We start from the raw sequence: 21,340 nt of genomic DNA, 5'->3' as shown, positions 1-21,340 counted from the left end.
ACATTATTTAAGATATGGGATAAGTAGCAAAATTGGAAACCTCTCCTCTGAATTTTAGTAATGATTAAAAAAATATTTTTGTTGTATAAGAGAGTCTACATTCTGGCAGGGGTAAATGGCATAATAGTTATGCAAAGAGACTCTCATGTCTAAGGCTCCAAAGTCCTAATTTAATTCCCTACACCATAAATTAGAGCTGAGCAGTACTTCTCTGGTAAAGAGAAAGAGATGGAGGGAGAGAACGAGGGAGGAAGAGAGAGACAGAGAGGGGGGGGGAGGGAGAGAGAGAAAGAGAGAGAGAGAGAGATCGTGATCGCATTCTGCTCCATTCTGTGCAGTTTCAGGATTGAACTCAGGGGCTCATGCTTGTGTGACATGCATTGTGCTTGCTGAACCACTTCCCTGGCAGCTTTCATCATCTTCTTTTTCTAGATAAATATGGATTTTGAGGGAGATACTTCATAAAATTGAATTTGGAAGTGATTTCTTAGATATCAAACATGCAACAACACAGAAAAACAGACTTCATTCAACTGCAAACCTGTTAAATATCAAAGTACATTATAAATGGCAAAAAAAAAAAAGATCACTAAATGAAGGGAAACGTTTCATTTGAAAATCATTCATCTAAAGAGGAGTATTGAATTTTCTTTCTCTTTTTTTAAAAAAATTTTATTAGTGATTTAATATTGAATTACAGAATTACAAGTCAACAATAGTATAATTCCATACCCTTCCCGCCACCAGAGTTCTGAATCCCTAATCCCTCTTTGTAAGCTACAGTAGTTCTCCCAGGGTTGCAAATATAGGTTAATAATTTTTTTTCTTCATTTTATTGGATAGGACAGAGAGAAACTGAGAGGAGGGGGAGATTGGGAGAGAGAAAGACTCCTGCAAACCTGCTTCACCCCTTATGAAGCAACTGGGGGTCTTGAACTGGGATCTTTGCTTAGGTCCCTGCGCCAAATGTATGCACACAATCCCCTAACTTTTATTTCTACAACCATCTCTTTATAGTTGTATATAGTTGCCTTTTTTTTTTTTTTTGAGGTCCCATCTTCTCTTCAAGTTACACATATCCCAATCACTACATCCAAATATCCCTCTTTTTCTCTTTCTTCCTCAATATTTATTCTTTTTTTTTTTTTTCTTGGTGGTAGAGTGTACTCTTTACCATGTGCAAGGATATGGGCTCCAGTCCCCCTTACATGGGAGCATCTACTTGGGGGAATAAGCTTCACAAGTGGTGGAGTGGTGCTGTTGTCTCTCTATCCTTCTCTCTCACTATCTTTTAATAAAGGAGTCCACCAGGAGGGGTGGAATTACAAAGGTATGAATATTTATTCATTTATTTGTGAGAGGAAGAGAGAGGGGGAACCAGACCATCTCTCATGGAATGTTGGGGATTGAACTTGGCAGCCTCATGCTTAAGAGTCTTTATTTTATTCAGTATATCATCTCCTGGGCTTCTCTAAGAAGGGATATTGAAATAAACTTCTAGGACCAAGGTGAAGCTGTTCCTGTCCCAAGTGCCGTATCTTCAAATTGAACTGTGCTTTGCTATTAGAATGTAAAGTGGGACCATTACTGTAGGAAACAATATGGTGGTTTCTCAGACAATTAAAAATAGAATTATCAGGAGTCAGGTGGTAGCACAGTGGGTTAAGCGCAGGTGGCACAAAGCTCAAGAACTGGTGTAAAGATCCTGGTTTGAGCCCCCGGCTCCCCATCTCTGTCTTCCCCTCCTCTCTCCATTTCTCTCTGTCCTACCCAACAACAACGACAACAATAAATAACTACAACAATAAAACAACAAGGGCAACAGAAAGAAAGAAAGAATGAGTGAATGAATGAATGAATAAATAAATAAATAAATAAAAGTAGAATTATCAGGGGTCAGGCAAAGTGCAAGGACCTGCGTAAGGATCCGAGTTTGAGCCCCCGGTCCCCACCTGCGGGGGGGGGGGGTCACTTCACAAATAGTGAAGCAGGTCTTCAGGTGTCTGTCTTTCTCTCCTTCTCTCTGTTTTCCCCTCCTCTCTCCATTTTTCTCTGACCTATCCAACAACAGTGACAGCAATGGCAACAATAACAATAACAAGAGCAACAAAATGGAAAAATTGGCCTCTAGGAGCAGTGGATTCATAGTGTAGGCACTGAGCCCTAGCGATAACCCTGGAGGCAAAAAAAAAAAAAGAATTATCATAACCCTGCAACTTCACTTCTGGACATACAGCCACCAAATTGGAAGGCAAGGATAGATACATACTTACACACTCATGTTCATGACAACCTTATTGACAATAGGCCCAAAGTGGAAGCAGCACCAATGTCTACCATCAGATAAATGGGTAAACAAAATATATTATGTACATCCAATAGAATATATTGGGTTGTAGGAAAAGTCATGGTGCATTTTTGCATAGGAAATGTCATGCCTCCTCTAAAAGCCTATATATATATTCATATTTTATATTGAATATATATTTTATATTGAATATTGACTATATATTCAATATTTTATTTATTTATCTATTTACTTTTACCAGAGCAATGATTAGCTGTGGCTTATGGTGGAGTGGGGGTGGAGGTGGGGCAGGGATTGAACCTGGGATTTTGGAGCCTCAGGCTTGAGAGTCTGTTTATATAAACCTTATGCTATCTAGCCCTGCTCCGTTCAATCTTTTTAAAAAGAAGGATATTTTATTTTTTAAGGTACTATCTTTTAAAAAATTAAAAAAATATATTTATTTATTCCCTTTTGTTGCCCTTGTTGTTTTATTGTTGTAGTTATTATTGTTGTTACTGATGTCATTATTGTTGGATAGGACAGAGAGAAATGGAGAGAGGAGAGGAAGACGGGGGAAGAAAGATAGACACCTGCAGACCTGCTTCACCGCTTGTGGAATGACCTCCCCTGCAGATGGGGAGCTAGTGATTTGAGTGTAAGTTCTAAGATCTTAGGAGTGTATTTTCACACTCACACTTAGGTGTAAGCCACTGCAGCCTCCACCAGAGCTCTGTGCCACCTACTCGGTGACTGCCATAGTTCTCACAAAACCCAAGAGACAATTTGATTACTATTTTTTTTACAAGCTCATTTGTTTTAGTACTCTGTATTCCACATATGAGCAAAACTGTGTGCCAGTTATCCTTCACTTAGCGTTGGTGCTTGGGTATTTAGATTACTTCCACATTTTGCTGTTATACATAGTGCAGCTGTGGACGTAGTGGGTGCATATATCCTTTTAAATTAGTACTTCTGTGTCCTTTGGATTTATGCCTAGAAGTAGTATACTACTTACATGGATTGTAAGATACTTCCATTTTTGTTTAAGAACTCAAGTGGTTTCCCATAGGAGCTGCCCCAGTTTGGTATGAGTGTCATGAGGGTCATTTTTCTCCACATTTTCATCAAGGATTTCCATCTCCTGCTTTGTTACTGTCGGCCATTCTCACATAGTGCAGCTATGTGTGAGGTGGCATCTCAAGTGGCCTTCCTTTGCATCTCCGTAATGGTAAGTCCTGTGGGGCATCTTTTCTTATGTCTGTGGACCAACTGTCTTCTTCAGAAAACTGTCTTTCCTAGTCTTTGCTTACTTTTTTTTTTTTTCCTCCTCCAGGGTTATTGCTGGGCTCAGTGCCTGCACCATGAATCCACCGCTCCTGGAGGCCATTTTTTCCCCCTTTTGTTGCCCTTGTTGTAGCTTCGTTGTGGTTATTATTATTGCCCTTGTTGACACAATTCGTTGTTGGATAGGACAGAGAGAAATGGAGAGAGGAGGGGAAGACAGAAGGGGAGAGAAAGGTAGACACCTGCAGACCTGCTTCACCGCCTGTGAAGCGACTCCCCTGCAGGTGGGGAGCCGGGGCTCGAACCGGGATCCTTACGCCGGTCCCTGCGCTTTGCGCCACATGTGCTTAACCCACTGCGCCACCGCCCGACCCCCTGCTTACTTTTTTATTGAGTTGTTAGTTATTGGATTTCCTCACTCTTCGCATTATATGTGCTTCACATTATATGTGTTTTGACATCGATTCCTTGTCAGATGTGTGATGTTCAAGAATCTTCTCCAAGCTGCTTGGTTGCCTTTTTATCTTGGTGGGAGTACCTTCCAATGTGTAGAAGCCTTTTCATCTGATCAAGTCCCATTTGCCTGTTCTTTTTTTTTTTTTTAATATTTATTTATTCCCTTTTTGTTGCCCTTGTTTTATTGTTGTAGTTATTATTATTGATGTTATTGTTCTTGGATAGGATAGAGAGAAATGGAGAGAGGAGGGGAAGACAGAGAGGAAGAAAAAGATAGACACCTGCAGACCTGCTTCACCGCTTCTAAAGCAATGCCCCTGCATGTGGGGAGCCAGGGGCTCGAACTGGCATCCTTATGCCGGTCCTTGTGCTTTGTGCCACATGCGCTTAACCCGCTGCGCTACCCCCCACTCCCATGTTCTTTGTTTTTAAAACAGTTTCCCTTGCACAGTTTTTGTTCAATATTTTTAGAGACCAAGGGAGATGGAGAGAGGTGCTGAAGTACCTTTCACCTTCCATGGAGTTCTATCCATTGTCCTTATTTGTTGTTAAAATTTTCGGGCTCTTGCTGGGCGGTTTAGCTTCACGGCGGGTAACAGAGACGCGGAGACAACGGCTGGGCAGGGAAGCTGTATTTCTTTATTCAGGAACAACGATTCACAAACTAAGACAAACTAATCACCAAACAGAACTCTGCTGTCTCTTTGCGGCGGCGCAAGCACTCTCTTACTCTGGAAGTCAGGAACTCTCCAACTCAGGAACTCAGGCACTCTCTCTCTTACTCTGGAACTCTGAAACTCTCGTACTGGGGAACCCTCTGAAAACTCTGGCACTCTCGAACTCAGGAACCCTCTCCCTTACTCTCGAACTCAGAAACTCTCGAACTCATGAACTCAGGAACCCTCCCTCAGGGTTCCTTGGGGCGGGGCCAAGCAGGCCCGCGAAATTAATTGGACTGATCCAATTCTCTTGGTTTGGGGAGGGCTAGAACAAACCAATGCAAAGCATACGACACTTATTGTCAGTGATCATGGAGCTCTCAGGTGGGACTGGGGAACAGCCCCAAGATCTTACACATAGAAGGCATACTTTCTACCAATGAACCACCTGTAAGCCCAAGAATTATCCTCATTAAAAATTATGACTTTGGGGGCCAGGCAATAGGGCACCGGGTTAAGTGCCCATAGTACGAAGCTCAAGGACCTGGTTTGAGCCCTCACCAGTAGGGGGTATGCTTCATGATTGGTGAAACTAATCTGCAAGTGTTTATCTTTCTCCCCCCTTTTTTATCTTCTCCATCTCTCTCAATATTCTCCCTGTCCTATCCAATAAAAAATGGAAAAAATGACCTCCAGGAGCAGTGGATTTGTAGTGCTGGCACTGAACCCCAGAGATAACTGTGGAGGAAAAAAAAAGATAAAGAAAATTATGATTTTTGGGGGCTGGGGGTGGTGCACCTGGTTGAGCGCATACATTACAGTGAGCAAGGACCCAGGTTCAAGCCCCCAGTCCCCACCTGCAGGGGGAAAGCTTCTGTGAGAAGTGAAGCAGGTCTTAAGGTGTTTCTCTGTCTTTCTCCCTATCTTCCCCCTTCCCTCTCAATTTCTGGTTGTCTCTGTCCAATAAATAAAGATTATACCAAAAAATTATGACTTTTTTTTTCTTGTAGTGTTGGAGTGTAAATTCAGGGCATCTTTCATGTGTGATATCATTGCAGAGTGGGCCATTTTTTTTCCTAATTATTTTAAGAGGGGAGGAAGAATGATGGTGAAACAAAGGGGAGATGCCATAGCACTACTCTACCCCCCATAGAGCTCTCCTTGGAGCTTTTCATAGCCTCCCATGTGCTCTTGAGACTCCGACTCAGGGCTTTGAACATGGCACATCATGCTTTTTACCAGGTGAGATTTCTCCCAACCTAGGATAACATTTTTACAAACTAGAGTCTTCAAAGAAATCTAGGCGAGATTTTGGAAATGTTTGGTTGTTGAAAGAGTCACGACGTATTTTTTTCTTTGCAGAAATGCAACATGCCTTTTCTGACAATCCAATAGATAAGATCACAGAAAGACATATCAGGAAATAGACATTTATGCTGTAATATCTTACAACATAAATCCAGTGAGGCTTTGAATTCAGCTTCAGCTTTCTGCAGTCAAATAAGAGAGAAGACTCTTGGGGTTTGTCAGATTAGATTAAGACCACTGCTTTTCTGAAGAAAGCAAAGACTCTTCCTTGCTCGTAGGTCTTGAATCCTAATAAAGGGTAAACAGGGTGACTTAGTGTGGCAGGGTTGTCATTAATGTCCTTATAGCAAATATAGAGATGATCTTTTCACTAGGCTTTGAATAGGACAGAGAGAAATTGAGAGGGAGGGGAAGATAGAGAGGTAGAAAATTAGACACCTGCAGACCTGCTTCACCACTTTTGAAGCAACCCCCCTGCAGGTAGCTAAGTGGGGCGTTTGAACTGGGATCCTTATGTGGGTCCTTATGCTTTGTACTATATGTGCTTAACTCGGTGTGCTACTGCCTGGCCTCCAACACTCACATATTTAAAAATCATTTAAAGAAGGTGTCGGGCTGTAGTGCAGCAGGTGGGAGTTGCTTTACAGGCAGTCTGCAGGTGTCTATCTTTCTCTCCCTCTCTGTCTCCCCCCGCCCCCGTTGCTCGCCTTCTTATCTAACAACAACAGCAATAGCAACAATAACAACAAAGGCAGCAAAATGGGAAAAATGGCCTCCAGGAGCAGTGGATTCATAGTGCAGGCACTGAGCCCCAGCAATAATCCTGAAGGCAAAAAAAAATTTTAAAGAGAAGATAATATTGGCTTTCTACTACAGAAATTAAAAGAGTGCTTTAATAAAAGAATCAGTCACATCTCTGCCAAGACAAGGCCAACCTTTGGGTGGATTTTCCACAGAAAACTGTTCTAAATTGGTTCTAACACCTGAACAAATACAAGCCTGCCAAGACTTCAAAATTCTACCCTAGGAAAAATGGAAATAATGAAAACATTTAAGTAATCATTACCAATTTCTTTTCATAGCCAGAGAAGAATTTCCAATGGTAATTGGACAAAATGTTGAATTTTAAGTTAGTGGAATCAAAGAATGAATTACTTGAATTTTGCACCTGCATAACTAAATGAATTAGCCTGCAGCATAGTTGAATTACATTTTGCATAAAAGATGATTAATCTGGGTGGAGGTAGACAGCATAATGGTTATGCAAACAGACTCTTCTGCTTGAGGCTCCATAGTCCCAGGTTCAGTTCCCTACACTCCTATAAGCTAGAGCTGAGCAGTGCTCTGGTTTAAAATAAATAAATAAATAAATGATGATTCTTATTTTTCTGGCGTTTGCCCTTCTTCCGTAGCCAGTCAACAGCGTCAGGTTGAAAGCTGTCAGGAGCTGCTTGTTGCTGGCTTTGAAAGTGACTGGGATCCATGTGGATTCAGTCGGCTAGGAAGGATCGTCAATTTCCCCAATGAATGGGTACTCACGGGATGTACCACGAGAAGGTCGATCCAATGCAACCCATAAATGATGATAATTTGATTTTAAGACAGTTGATATGTGGCCAATTTTTCATGATGGAATTCATTGGTGAGGCCATTCCTAGCACCTTGACAATGTAGAAGAACTTAACTTTTCTGATCCTTTTATCATCAAATTAGTATCTAAAACATCTAATTATTAAAAACAGATAGGGAGATGGCAGTTGGCTGTGTCAAAGACTTTCATGCCTGAGGCTCCAAAGCCGCAGGTATAATGCCTTCATTACTGTAAGCCAGAGCTGAGCAGTGTTCCAGTTAAAAGGATAAGTACAGAAATATTAAAAGAAAAGTTAAAAGTAGCGGAGTGCAATGCATTCCTTTATTGATCAGAGACAACACCTTTATATATATATCTTTAACCGGATGTGTCAAGTGGGAAAAGGAAATGACTAGGAGAGGGGGTGGAGAAAAGAGTGTGAAGGTAGAAAGCTTCCATAGCAGCTGTTGCGAAGGTCCTAACCAATGGGATTAACCAATACCCTGCAGGCAGGGCGGTTCTCAGGCAAAACAATGATTATGTAAATAGACCACAGCATCAAGCAATTCAGGGGAGCTGGCGTAATGCCCATCACTGTCCAAGAAGATAACGAATTATTTCACTTGCTGCTTTGTCGTGTATACAGTTCAAGTTCAAGCCTGACCCTCAGCACACTGAGGGAAGCTTTGGTATTGTGGCCTCTCTCACTCTCTCTCTAAGCAAAAAGGAAAATAAAACCTTTTCTTAAAAAAAAAGTAATTCCACCCAGAAGTAGGTTAGCAATATCAGTTTTAAGAAGATTTATTGTGGGCCCTGGTGGTGGCACACCTGGTTAAATGCACACATTACATTAGGCAAGGATCCAGGTTCAAGTCCCTGGTCCCCACCTGGAGAGGGAAAGCTTCACAAGTGGTGAAGCAGGGGTGCAGGTGTCTGTCTGTCTCTTGCCCTCTCTATCTCCCCGTCCCATCTCAATTTCTCTCTGTCTCTGTCCAATAATAAACAATAGGAAAAGAATACATTTCTTTATTCATCTGTAAGAAAGAGAGAGAACCAGAGCACCACCCTTGGCACATGTGTGAGATTCCAACACTTTATCCACTGTGCTACCTCCCAGATTGCTGGCTCTGTTACAGATATTCTTAAGTTTGTCTTCTGTGCTGGAACAGCTTCCTGCTCCAGGCCCTCCACTAAAGCTGTGGACATGCACTGTCAGTTATATTGACACCCTTTGCAGGAGTGTTGTCCAGCTTCCCCACCTCCACTATTGCTGTCATTTCTGCTAGGGGTTACAGGTTAGAGGTTGTTGTTTTCACTGGGCTGGCTTCACGGGTGGATAACAGACGACCAGAAACTCATGGCTGAGCTGAGAATGCAGTTTAATCTTTATTCACGAGCGGGCAAACAACCTAATCACCACACAATGTGCTCCTCCATCTTTCTCCCCCGGCGGCAGAGTCAGGAACTCTGGAAGTACATAGGATAGGGGGTGGGGAGAAGGGAGAAGCACGAAACTAGCAAGGCCTAAACCAAATCTCCCGGAGGTGGGGGGAGTGAGACCAAACCAGTGTAACAGAAAGATCATGTAAATAGACTACGTCATCAAGCAGTGTTAACAGAAGAGATTCCAGAAGCATACCAACAGTTCCCCCTTTTCTTTTTAACTAATTGACCATAGTATCAGGAGTGTGGGGTGAACAGAAACCTATATCGTACAGGCATTTTCAAAAAAGAAACTGGCAGGGAGTTGGGCTGTAGCGCAGTGGGTTAAGTGCAGGTGGCGCAAAGCACAAGGACCGGCATAAGGATCCCAGTTCGAACCCCGGCTTCCCACCTGGAGGGGAGTCGCTTCACAGGTGGTGAAGCAGGTCTGCAGGTGTCTATCTTTCTCTCCTCCTCTCTGTCTTCCCCTCCTCTCTCCATTTCTCTCTGTCCTATCCAACAACGACGACAACAATAATAATAACTACAACAATAAAACAACAAGGGCAACAAAAGGGAATAAATAAAATAAAATATTTAAAAAAAAGAATAAAAAAAAAAGAAACTGGCACAAACATGGAGGAACAAGTAAGCGAGCAACAAGAACCAGTGTGATGCCAAGGGAAGGCCTGAGGGGGGCGTTTCTTGCCTCTGTGGGCAAGGCTTTATCAAGCTAAAGGACCTTTCTTGCCTCTGTGGGCTTTTCTTGTCTCAACGGGCATTTCCTGTCTCTTTGGGAAATACCTAGCATGGGGGGGGGGGTATGGCCTAGAGTCCCAAGGCAGCTGGCTGCAGTCAGTCTTTGAGAAACCCAGCAGCATAAAGGAAAGCCACTGTAGTGTTGTGTACCAGTAAGTCCGATAGAAGTGCCAGTTCAAAGCAGATGTCCACTGAAGAATTGCCAGGGGGTGGAATGTTGCATGAGGAAGGTCAGCCGCTGGAATTCTGCTCTTCTGTAGAGAACTTGACAGCTGTAATTCACTTACATATGAAACTAAACTTGTAGCAGGTTAGAAGTTTACCACAATTGATATAATTAATGATTATAATTGGTTTAAGTATCTTTATAAATTTGGAAGGTCTTTTTTGTTTCATTTTAAGGCTCCTAACCAATCTAAGTGCAATAAAATGTGGTAAGGCAAAGAACTGTTGCTAGAGCCTCAGGCATGAGAATCATTAACATAACCATTGTGCAATCCACCATTTCTAACTGAGAAGGTATTTGAGAGCTTTACATATCAATCACGTCTTATTTAACCTTTTGTTATATCCGTATAAGATGGAGACATACCCTAGGTGTGCGCAGGTTTTTTAGACCAACTTAGTTAAAATATATTGATTTTTAACTACTTTTTACCTCAGACTTTAAATGTAAGTTAATTTTACCTTTATGAGAATTATGTTGAAAACCTTTTTCATTTAACTTTGGTAAGAATGTAGCCTTAAAGTTACATTTCTAACCTTAAAGTTAATGTTTACCAAACTTTAAACACACACATAAACATGGTCTTCAATACACAAGGAGAAAAACTTTTGTTACGAAGACATGTCATTTTAAACACGAGTTTAGATCTATACTGTCTTAGCCGTTCGGGGGGTGCGCCATCTGGAGGTGGCCTCCTGCGCAGCTCCACTTCCAGGAATTGCAGGTTGCCATCATTGCACAAATCTCTGCGTATTCTAGCTCCTCTGCCTTCAGAGCCGAGCTGGGGATCTTGGCCAGGGGGCCCAGTCCCAGCAGGGAGCCCGCGGTCTCCAGGTGGTCTGGGATCTGCCCAGACTTCATAGCAGGAAGGTGGGCGGGCTGGCCGTGCAGAAAGCGCAGCCCTGCCTGCCATGTCTGCCGCCCTGCTCCCGGAGGCTGAGCAGCGTGAAGGGAGCCCGTGCCCAATGCCCTGTATCCCGCAGCAGTGAGCTGGCTCCTGCGGGCAGGCGGCGGGCGGAAACCAGAGTGTGGCTTAGAATGAAATGTTCCAGAAACAGAGAAACAGTCTCATGAAGAAAGGGCAGAGGTCTTTGGAAACCTCTTCACAGGTATAAAAGTAGGCCATTGTGGCTTTACTTATCTGATCTTCTTTGGTTTGTTGCATGTGTGTGGAGCCGAGATTCTTGTCCCTGTTCATGGCACCATTATGTTGTTTTCGCTGGGCTGGCTTCACGGGCGGGTAACAGATGACCAAAACTCGTGGCTGAGCTGAGAATGCAGTTTAATCTTTATTCATGAGTGGGCAAACAACCTAATCACCACACAATGTGCTCCTCTATCTTTCTCCCCTGGCAGCAGAGTCAGGAACTCCAGAAGTACGTAGGATAGGGGGCGGGGAGAAGGGAGAAGCGGGAAACTAGCAAGGCCTAAACCAAATCTCCCGGAGGTGAGGGGAGTGATACCAAACTAATGTAACAGAAAGATCATGTAAATAGACCACGTCGTCAAGCAATGTTAACAGAAAAGATCCCAGAAGCATACCAACAAGAAGTATCTTGTCATCCTTATATTAAAGAAGAGAAAACTAAGGTTTTAGATGAGGTGGAACAGGGAACTGAAGTCCAAATACTGGTCTGAAACCCAAGCCTAGGCTTGTGCTTTACCTTTTCTGCCTCAGAGGAAAGTGGAGCAGCAACAACAAAGATAATAATTAAATCCCTTGCTCCTTAATCTTGCCCTCTTACCTTCTTAAGCTTATAAATTCATGGGACCAGGTGGTAGTGTACATGTTGCAGTGCACAGGGAGCTGGGCTTAAGCTCCTGGTCCCTACCTGCAGAGAAGAAGGTCCATAAGCAGTGAAGCAGGACTGTAGGTGTCTTTCTTTCTCCTTGTCTACCTCCCACTCCTCTCTTGAAATCTCTCTGTCTCTCTCCAAAACAAAACAAACAAACCAACAGTCTTCTCAATTCAGAGACAAGGGAGAGGCTCCAGTACTGTCACTTTGTGTCCATCTCCTACTCCTCTCCCTCCTCCACCTCTTCCTCCTCTTTCTTACTCTCATCATCTCATTTAGACTTTGCATTTCACTATATCCACAAAACTGAGTTCTACTCATTCTGGCTTAGGTATTTCCTCCTTTGTGCCTCATCACAACGCCACAGGGACAGTTTCCTTGTCATGTATCCACACGTTCATGAGAAGTGTCTGGACCTGGCACAGTGCGTGATGTGCAGTAGGTGCAGTAATTCTTGCGACTGAGGATACCCACAGGAGGGGACCTTCTACATCCACTCTACCCAGAGTAGTACTGTGAGTGTCAGAGTGCACTAACCATGCAGAAGTGCTTTCCCTGGAGAGATTAATATACAGGAGTGTTGCAAGTTTCCATAGTTCTTTATTTTTAAGTCCAAGTCAAGAATCATGCAGTTATGAGATCAGAGAAGATACTTTCATGCTTATTATTCTGTTTTCTTTTAGGCCATTCCTGTGTTTCTTACTTTGCATAATGTAGCTGAAGTTATCATCTGTTGGCACCAGAAGTGTTTCCGGAAAGAGGTAAATAATGCAAAAGACCAATTTTTCTTCATATGTTTAATATTTCCAAAACATACTAAAAAATTTTTTTTCACTTTTGTTGCCCTTGTTGTTTTTATTATTGTTGTTGTTATTGATATCATTGTTGTTGGATAGGACAGAGAGAAATTGAGAGAGGAGGGGAAGACAGACACCTGTAGACCTGCTTCACCGCCTATAAAGCAAACCCCGTGCAGGTGGGGAGCCAGGAGCTTGAACCAGGATCCTGATGCTGGTCTGTGCTCTTTCTGCCATGAAAAAAAAATTTTTTTTAATGGCCCAAATTAGTGTCTCCTGCTCCCTGCCATCTGTTTTCTGTTAAGACTGCCTGGTGGGGGAAGGGAGACAGGTGTTAGCTCACCTGGTAAAGCCATACTGCACGTGTGATACGACCCAAGTTTAAGCCCTCAGCCATACTTGGAAGCACTTGCATGAGTGGGAACTTCATAAGTGGTAAGATGATGCTGAGGTATCTCTTATCTCTGTTTTTTCTAATTTTTTAAAAATAATTATCTTTATTTGCTGGGTAGAAAAAACCAGAAATCAAGAGGGTAGGGGAAAGTAGAGAGGGAGAAAGACAATCAGTATTTTCCTTGGGGGTCTCAACTGTTATTTCCCTAATACTGCCATTCCTTTCCTCTAATGTTGTTTTCATCTCTGTGATTAATAAGTTTATTATTGCTTGCATACTTTTTTTTTTTTTCTGCATACTTTTCTTATCTATGGTTACTTCTGGCTGATTTGTAGTTTCTTCTGGGTTCTTGTCTTCATTCATTGGAGTAGCAGTTTTATTTGTTTTTGATTTACCCATTTTTTTGATTTATGTGTTTCTTAATTTTATGCTCTGTTGTTCCTCAGTTGTTGTGTCTTGAGTACAAGCAACACTGTACTAAATACCTTTCTGACAAATGCACTCACCAACCTCAGGAATTATAATAGCAACTGAAGCAAGTATTGAAGCAGTTTAGTCACTACCAGTTAGCCAAACAATGTCTCCAGTCCGTGAAAAAATAGCAACCATGTCCAAGTGAAGAAGAACGAGAAAAGAAAGAAGGGATAGCAAGAACAGACAGTTATGCAAATCTATTATCCACTGTATATTCTAGGGGTAACAAGAGGAGAAAGGGAAGTAGAGCAGAGATACACACATAGAGAGTCCGCTCTGAGTCAGATTTCTTCCCCAAAATAATTCACAAATTCAGAAAGACAAAGAAGGAAGAAGTGTATGACAAGTTAAAAAAAAATAGAAACAAGAGAGAGAAAAGAGAAAAGATAAGAAAAAGAGCTGTAATTAAAGAGCAGTGAAAGGAAAGTTTTTTTTTTTAATTGATTACTTTATTTTTTATTTTATTTTATTTTATTTATTTATTTTAATTAGCTAGGAGGAGGAAGAAGGGGAGAGTCTGTAGAGGAGGTAGGAGTAACGAGAGAAGTTCCTCTCACAATAGATAAGATGCCCACTACCCTAGCAATGAAACATACCCTAAGAGTTAATTGTGATCAACCTAAGGGGTGGGGAATATATGCCTTTATATAATATTAATAATAAAATAGAGCAGTGTAAAAAACCCTGACCCAGATTGCCTCAAGCCTCCTGAGCAGAGGCAGCTGATTGTTAAGAAAAGAAAACAAAAACCCTCAGGACTAGACAAGGATAGCAGGAATAGATAGTTATGCAAATCTGCTATTCACTGTATATTTGTATATTCTAGGGGTAGCTAAAGGAGGAAGGGAAGTTGAGCACAGATACTCGCAGAGAGAGTCCACTCTGAGTCAGACTTCTTCCAAAAAATAATTCCCAAACGTGTATCAGTGAATTCAGAAAGCTGTAGGATTAAGGAAGAAAGGATGACAAGAATGAGAAAAAGAAAAAGAAAGAAAGAGAGAGAAAAAAGAAAAAGATAAGAAAAAGAACAGTAATGAAAAAGTGGTGAAAGGAAAGAGTTTATTTATTTATTTATTTTTTATTATTTAATTAGCTATGCAGGTGGGGAGGGAGGGAAGGGAACTGCCTGAGTAGAGGCAGCTGGTTGGCTACTTAGAAAGAAAAAAGGTCACAGGTTTCAGAAGGGAATAGACATAGAATGAATGATACTCCTTGGTGGGACAGGAATCTTGGTAAAGAAGCTGAGCAGGGGATCCTGCTAGGAGCTGGTTCCCAGGGACTGGTTATGGGGGGGGGGAGGGGGAGGAGGTGCGCTTTGGGAATAATAATTTAAAAGAAAATTTTTTTTTAATATTTTATTTATTTATTTATTTATTTATTTATTCCCTTTTGTTGCCCTTGTTGTTTTATTGTTGTAGTTATTATTGTTGTTGTCGTTGTTGGATAGGACAGAGAGAAATGGAGAGAGGAGGGGAAGACAGAGAGGAGGAGAGAAAGATAGATACCTGCAGACCTGCTTCACCGCCTGTGAAGCGACTCTCCTGCAGGTGGGGAGCCGGGGTTCGAACCGGGATCCTTATGCCGGTCCTTGCACTTTGCGCCACCTGCGCTTAACCCGCTGCGCTACAGCCCGACTCCCAAGAAAAATTTTTTTTTTTTTTCTCTTTCTTTCTACTCTATTTTTTTTAACCCAAATTAAGTTATAGTCACCTCCTTGGTGTCACCGCTAGGACCCCTTATTGACTGGCCTACTAAAGGCAGAAAATCCTACTGTTTCCAGTCGATGTGGTCAGAGCTCAAGCCACTAGCAGCTTCTCAGTCCGCCATCTTCCAGGAACACCTCCCCCCCCCCCCGGCTCCCTATTCTTCATCCATCTCTCTGGGAGTATGGGCCAAAGATCTTTATGGGGTGCAGAAGGTGGGAGTCTTCTGTGTTTCTCCTCAGAACATGGACACTGGCAATTTGATCCATATCCCTGGCCTGCTTCTATCTTTTCCTGATGGGATAAGACTCTAGGGCTCTAGGGTGAGGTTCCAGTACACATTGGTGAGGTTGTCTTCCCAGGGAAGTTAAGATGATGTCATGGTAGTGTCTGCAACTTAGGCCGTAAGACATAAAGCAGGGGAGTCGGGTGGTACAGCAGTGGGTTAAGTACACGTGGTACAAAGCCTAAGGACCGGAGCCCCCAGCTTCCCACCTGCAGGGGAGTTGCTTCATAGGCGGTGAAACAGGTTTGCAGGTGTCTATCCTTTTTCTACCCCTCTCTGTCTTCCCTATCTCTCTTCATTTCTCTCTGCCCTATCCAACAGTGACAACAATAATAACTACAACAAAAAAACAAAGGCAACAAAAGGAAAAAAAAAGACATAAAGCAGGACAAATTGTTAAATAACCAGGAACCTAAAGGTAAGAAAAGAGCATATGGAACTAAGGGTCTTCATGTGGAAAGAAGCTAGGAAGTCTATTTTAGGTATGTTCCTAGAGGCCCATGATTTTAGTTAGCTGCCTGAGCCCGACAGCTAACATGCAGGTGGGCTGAAAGTATTGTCTGGGAAGATGGTGTTAGTGTTGGGAAAAGGACTGAAAAGCTGAATCACAGCAGAGAGTAGCTCCCAAATATGGGAAAAGTTTATTAATATCATTAACTGTAAATTCCATCGATCTGACCTAGGGCCCATGTCTATTTAGCACAGGAGCCTGTGGAACCTCTGTATCCATGTCAGTCTGAGCTCACAGTCCATGGTCACAGCTGGGAACATTCTAGGCTGCACTCATTTCAGGACGCGTCTTCTTCAAGTGGCATCATTGGCTGATCTAGTCTCCCTTCAGAGAGTGGGGGAGTCCCTACCACTGCTGCTCTACAGTGAGGGCAAGGTCTTGTAGTGACCAGCCTTTTGCCCTTATTGTAATTAAAAATTTAAATACTTTTTGGGAACATGGGTTGGAGTGGGCTTAAGGCAATGAAAGGTTTATTAAGTGGCAGTTCAACAGTATAGAACGGTAGCTTTCAGGTACAGCAAGATAGGCAGTTACCGGCAGAGATATAGGTTACTCATTATGGCTGTTGAAGAGAGTGTTAGAGTTTACTGGCTAGCTCAGTTACACATGTTCAATTCCCAGAAGCAGCTATGATGGGCACCTCGAGCACACAGGAAAGCAGGAAGCCAGGAGAGCAGAGTGCAGGAATAGAGAGCCTCTTCTGCCAGGTGCAGTTTAAGTTCCGTCCTGACGTCAGCCCTATGCTATTTATATCATGACACCCCTTATGCAGTTTTTGTAGTCCTTACTTTATCTGACTAACTTAGTTTGGTTTTTTTTTTTTCCTCCAGGGTTATCATTGGGGCTCAGTGCCTGCACTACAAATCTGCTGTTCCTGGAGGCCATTTTTTTCTCATTTTTGTTGCCCATGTTGTTGTTATTACTATTATTATTGTTATTGCTGCTGTTGGATAGGACAGAGAGAAATGGAGAGAGGAGGGGAAGATAGAGGGGGAGAGAAAAATAGACACCTGAAGACCTGCTTTACCGCCTGTGAAGCAACCCCATTGCCCATTGCAGGTGGGGAGCCGGGGGCTTGAACCAGTATCCTTATGCAGGCCCTTACGCTTTGCACCATTTGCGCTTAACCTGCTGCACTAGCACCCCCCCCAGGTTAGTTTTAAAGTGATTGAGAGAAATGAAGTAGGGGGTAGGAAAGGAGGGTGTCTAGGCCCAAGGTGTACATATGATCAAGTACTTTATGGTGTCTTTTTTTTGTTTGTTTTAAAGGCTTTCTTTATATATATATATATATATATATATATATATATATATATATATATATATATATGTTTATTCCCTTTTGTTGTCCTTGTTGTTTTATTGTAGTTATTATTGATGTCATCATTGTTGGATAGGACAGAGAGAAATGGAGAGAGGAGGGGAAGACAGAGAGGAGAAGAGAAAGATAGACACCTGCAGACCTGCTTCACCACCTGTGAAGCGACTCCCTGCAGGTGGGGAGCTGGGGGCTCGAACCGGGACGCTTACTCTGGTCCTTGCACTTGTGCCACATGCGCTTAACCCGCTGCGCTACCACCTGACTCCCATTATGGAGTCTTTTTTAGGTCTTTCTACTTGCTTGCTGCACTTGTTGAGTCTAAGTCTATTCACTGCAGACATTGAGCCCTCAGACCTCGAGGTATATACTACCCCCTAACTTAAGGATACATGTGCATCTGTACCTTGTCCCTAAAGATCAGGCTATACCCAGTATCTCTTTATTCATGCAGGACACAGCACAATCTAATCCAAGCTAAGCTAAACTAAAACTAATATACTTGCCAAGTAGGGTGTAAACAGGATGTGATGTAGAGAGGGTGGAGAGAAAAGTGACTGGTGAAAATCAGGGTGTGACAAGGAGAGGGGGCGGAGCAGGCGAGAATTCTACCACTGAACCACCAATGCCCTGGAGGGAGGGTGGTGCTTAGTTAACAATGGTTATGTAAATAGAATACAGTGTTAAGCAGGGGGGACTAAACCAAATGAAACAGAAGAGGTTTTTAGAAGCAGAATTAGAAGCATACCAACAGGGTACAGTATAGAACTGTACCCCGTAATCTTATAATCTTGTAAACCGTTATGAAGTCACTAACAAAAAACTAAAGATTAATCACAAAGGCTAAGCAGGAGTCAGGTGAGTGGAGGGGTAGGAGAACAGGGTGTCCCAGGAGGATGAGCGGCACGTATGAAAGACAGGATGGAGGAAGAGTCTGGTAGAAGGCACTCTGGACCAGTGTCGGTTAAGTGTGGTCAGAAAGAGAGGAGCACTTAGGGCAGGATTGGAGAGAGACACCGTTGCAGCTTAGCTAGGAGTTTGGGATTTGTGCTGGAGGCAATAGACAGTCAGAGATGACCAGATTCACATGTTTACTGTGACCCATCTGGGGGGTGGGGAGTGCTGAGAAGTTGTAGGAAGCCAGGGGACCCTGTAATAATCTCTGTCCTCGGTGCTTCTGACTGACTCCACACACTTGGTATCTCCCCTCAAGCAGGGAAGGGGCACCTTTCCCCTGACATTTTACTTATCTCACCATCTTGCAATTTCCATATTTCATCAGTTCCTACATTTACGGTTTTTTCACATTAAATCTTTAAAAAAAATGTTTTAATCTTTATTTATTTGATAGAGACAGCCAGAAATTGAGAGGAAGGGGGAGATAGAGAGAAGGAGACAGACACCTGCAGCACTGCTTCACCACTTGTGAAGCTTTCCCTCCTGCAGGTGGGAACAGAGGGTTTCAACCCGGTTCCTTGCGCACTGTAACATGTTCACATTAAATCTTTTCACTATGTAAAGTCAGGGTGAGGGGGCTGGGCAGTAGCACAATGAGTTAAGCACACGTGGTGCAAAGTGCAAGGACCTGTGTAAGGATTCTGGTTCGAGCCCCAGGCTCCCCACCTACAGGGGGGTCACTTCACAAGTAGTAAAGCAGGGCTGCAGGTGTCTATCTTTCTCTCCCCTCTCTGCCTTCCCTCCCTCTCAATTTCTCTCTATCCTACCCAACAACAACAGCAATGACAACAACAGTAGCAATAATAACAACAACAAGGGCAAAAAAATGAAAAAAATTGGCCTCCGGGAGCAGTGGATTTGTAGTGCAGGCATTGAGCCCCAGTGATAACCCCAGAGGCAAAATAAATAAATAAATATAAAGTCATGGTGCTGTTTTTTTTTTTTTTTTTGCTTCCAGAGTTATTGCTGGGGCTCATTGCCTGCACTACGAATCCACTGCTCCTGGAGGTGATTTTCCCCACTTTTTTTTTTCATTTAAGAAAGGATTAACAAAACCATACGGTAGGAGGGGTACAACTCCACACAATTCCTACCACCCAATCTCCATATCCCACCCCCTCCCCTGATAGCTTTCCCATTCTCCATCCCTCTGGGAGCATGGACCCAGGGTCATTGTGGGTTACAGAAGGTAGAAGGTCTTGCTTCTGTAATTGCTTCCCCGCTGAACATGGGCGTTGACTGGTCGGTCCATACTCCCAGTCTGCCTCTCTCTTTCCCTAGTAGGGTGGGTCTCTGGGGAAGCTGAGCTCCAGGACACATTGGCGGGGTCTTCAATCCAGGGAAGCCTGGCCAGCATCCTGATGGCGTCTGGAACCTGGTGACTGAAAAGAGAGTTAACCCCCACTTTTTTGTTGCCCTTGTTGTTGTTGTTGGATAGGACTGAGAAAAATTGAGAGAGGAGGGGAAGATAGAGAGGGGGAGAGAAGATAGACACCCAAGAGGCCAGGTGGTGACGAGCCTGCTTGAGCGCACATGTTACAGTGTGCAAGGACCTGGGTTCGAGCCCCTGGTTCCCACCTGCAGGGGGAAAGCTTTTTGAGTGGTGAAGCAGGGCTGCAGGTATCTCTCTGTCTCTCTCCCTCTCTATCATCCCTTTCCCTCTTTATTTCTGGCTGTCTATCCAATAAAGATAATTTTAAAAAATTAAAAAAATAAAATTCTTAATAAATTTAAAAAAAACACCGCAGACCTGCTTCACTGCTTGTGAAGTGACCCTCCTGCAGGTGGGGAGCCAGGGGCTTGAACTGAAATCCTTACTCTGGTCCTTGCACTTTGTACCATGTGCACTTAACCTGTTGCACCACCGCCTGGCCCCCATGAGGGTGTTTTTTTTTTTTTTAATTTTTTTGTTAACTTTATTTTATTTACTGGATAGAGACAGCCAGAAATTGAGAAGAAAGGGGGTGATAGAGAGGGAAAGACAGAGACACCTGCAACAGTGCTTACAAAGCATTCCCCCTGCAGATGGGGACTGGGGGCTTAAACCTGGGTCCTTGTGCATTGTAACATGTGCGCGCAACCAGGTGCACCATGCCCCATCAGGGTGCTTTTTAATCAGTCGTGTGCCTGTATACTTTCTCTCTCTTTCAGAAGTATATAAACTAATTTTTATAACCCGTGACAGCTTTGGTTCAGTGAAATATAGTCTAATTTTCACTTTGCCTGCCTCTTTTGAACTTTCTTGTGTGGGGTGGGGGCGAGGGGAAAGGATAACCTGGTTGTTTCTTTCTAGCCCCAGGGCCCAAATGGCATTGAATTAAATATTTACTAACTGGTCATTGAGGTTCACAGTCAGACCAAGAGCTGCTCAGGTTTGGGGAGACTGACTCATGCTTTTGGCTTCTTATTCACAAATGGATGCTCTTCTGTGAGTTCCAAGTGAAATGCTTTAAAGGAAGGTAGCTCAGGGGCCGGGAGATGCTGCACCTGGTGTGAGAGGCTTGTAACCACGCATGAGGATCTGGTTCTTAAACACCTCCCCACCCCCCCACCCCCCCACCCCCCCACCCCCGTTGCCTCCTGCAGTGGGGAAGTTTCTTAAGCAGTGAAGTAGTACTGCGGGTGTCTTTCTCTCCCTCCCTATGTATTTGTCTCTGTCTCTATCCAATAAGGAAAGAAAGATGAAGAAAGGAAGGGAGAAAGGAAGAAAAAAAAAATGGCCTCCAGGAGAAGTGGGTCTGTTGTGCAGATACCAAACCCTAGCAATAAACCTGGTGGCAAAACATAAAATAAAATGTAAGTAAATAGGTAAATGAGGAACAAACATGAAAAAAAAAGTAGCTGAGTGTTAGGGAGATTGCTCAGCATTAGAGTCCAGGACTTGCATGTTTGAGGCCCCAGGTTGAATCCCTGGCATCACTACTAGTCAGAGCTCTGCCTACTCTTGCTCATAAAAATAATAAATAAATTTTTAAAATGATAATTTCCTCAGTCTGGGGCTGAGATCTAGGCTTCCTTATAGGGCATTACTTCCTGAGAGGTAAACGAAGTCAGATTGATGATGCAGAGTGTAGCACAGGTCTGGAGGGTCCTGGTGGCCACTTCCATTAGGCAAAGCCCAGAGGCTAGT

General features: G+C 43.2%; 1 protein-coding gene across 10 annotated transcripts in view; it reads left to right on the top strand.

Moving 5' to 3' along the window:
* The window catches only part of TMEM241 (transmembrane protein 241), a 181,689-nt gene that overhangs the window by 40,935 nt on the left and 119,414 nt on the right, over nucleotides 1-21,340 (top strand). For 5 of the 10 annotated variants that reach the window (XR_009545056.1, XM_060173602.1, XM_060173604.1 and 2 more), the window contains exons 5-6: nucleotides 3,360-3,518; nucleotides 12,454-12,531. The exons of 1 other annotated variant lie outside the window; for it this stretch is intronic. Coding sequence is in view for 8 of the 9 variants with exons in the window: in XM_060173602.1 (XP_060029585.1) it covers nucleotides 3,360-3,518; nucleotides 12,454-12,531 (237 nt within the window). In the remaining variant the exon portion in view is untranslated. The remainder of the gene's footprint in view (nucleotides 1-3,359; nucleotides 3,519-12,453; nucleotides 12,532-21,340) is intronic. 4 more of the 10 variants (XM_016190468.2, XM_060173607.1, XM_060173608.1 and 1 more) reach the window with 2 other exon arrangements.

The sequence above is a fragment of the Erinaceus europaeus genome, chromosome 15 (assembly GCF_950295315.1).
Source record: "Erinaceus europaeus chromosome 15, mEriEur2.1, whole genome shotgun sequence".
Taxonomy (NCBI): domain Eukaryota; kingdom Metazoa; phylum Chordata; class Mammalia; order Eulipotyphla; family Erinaceidae; genus Erinaceus; species Erinaceus europaeus.
Note: the sequence above shows the minus strand (reverse complement) of the source record. Positions and strands in the feature narration are given on the sequence as shown.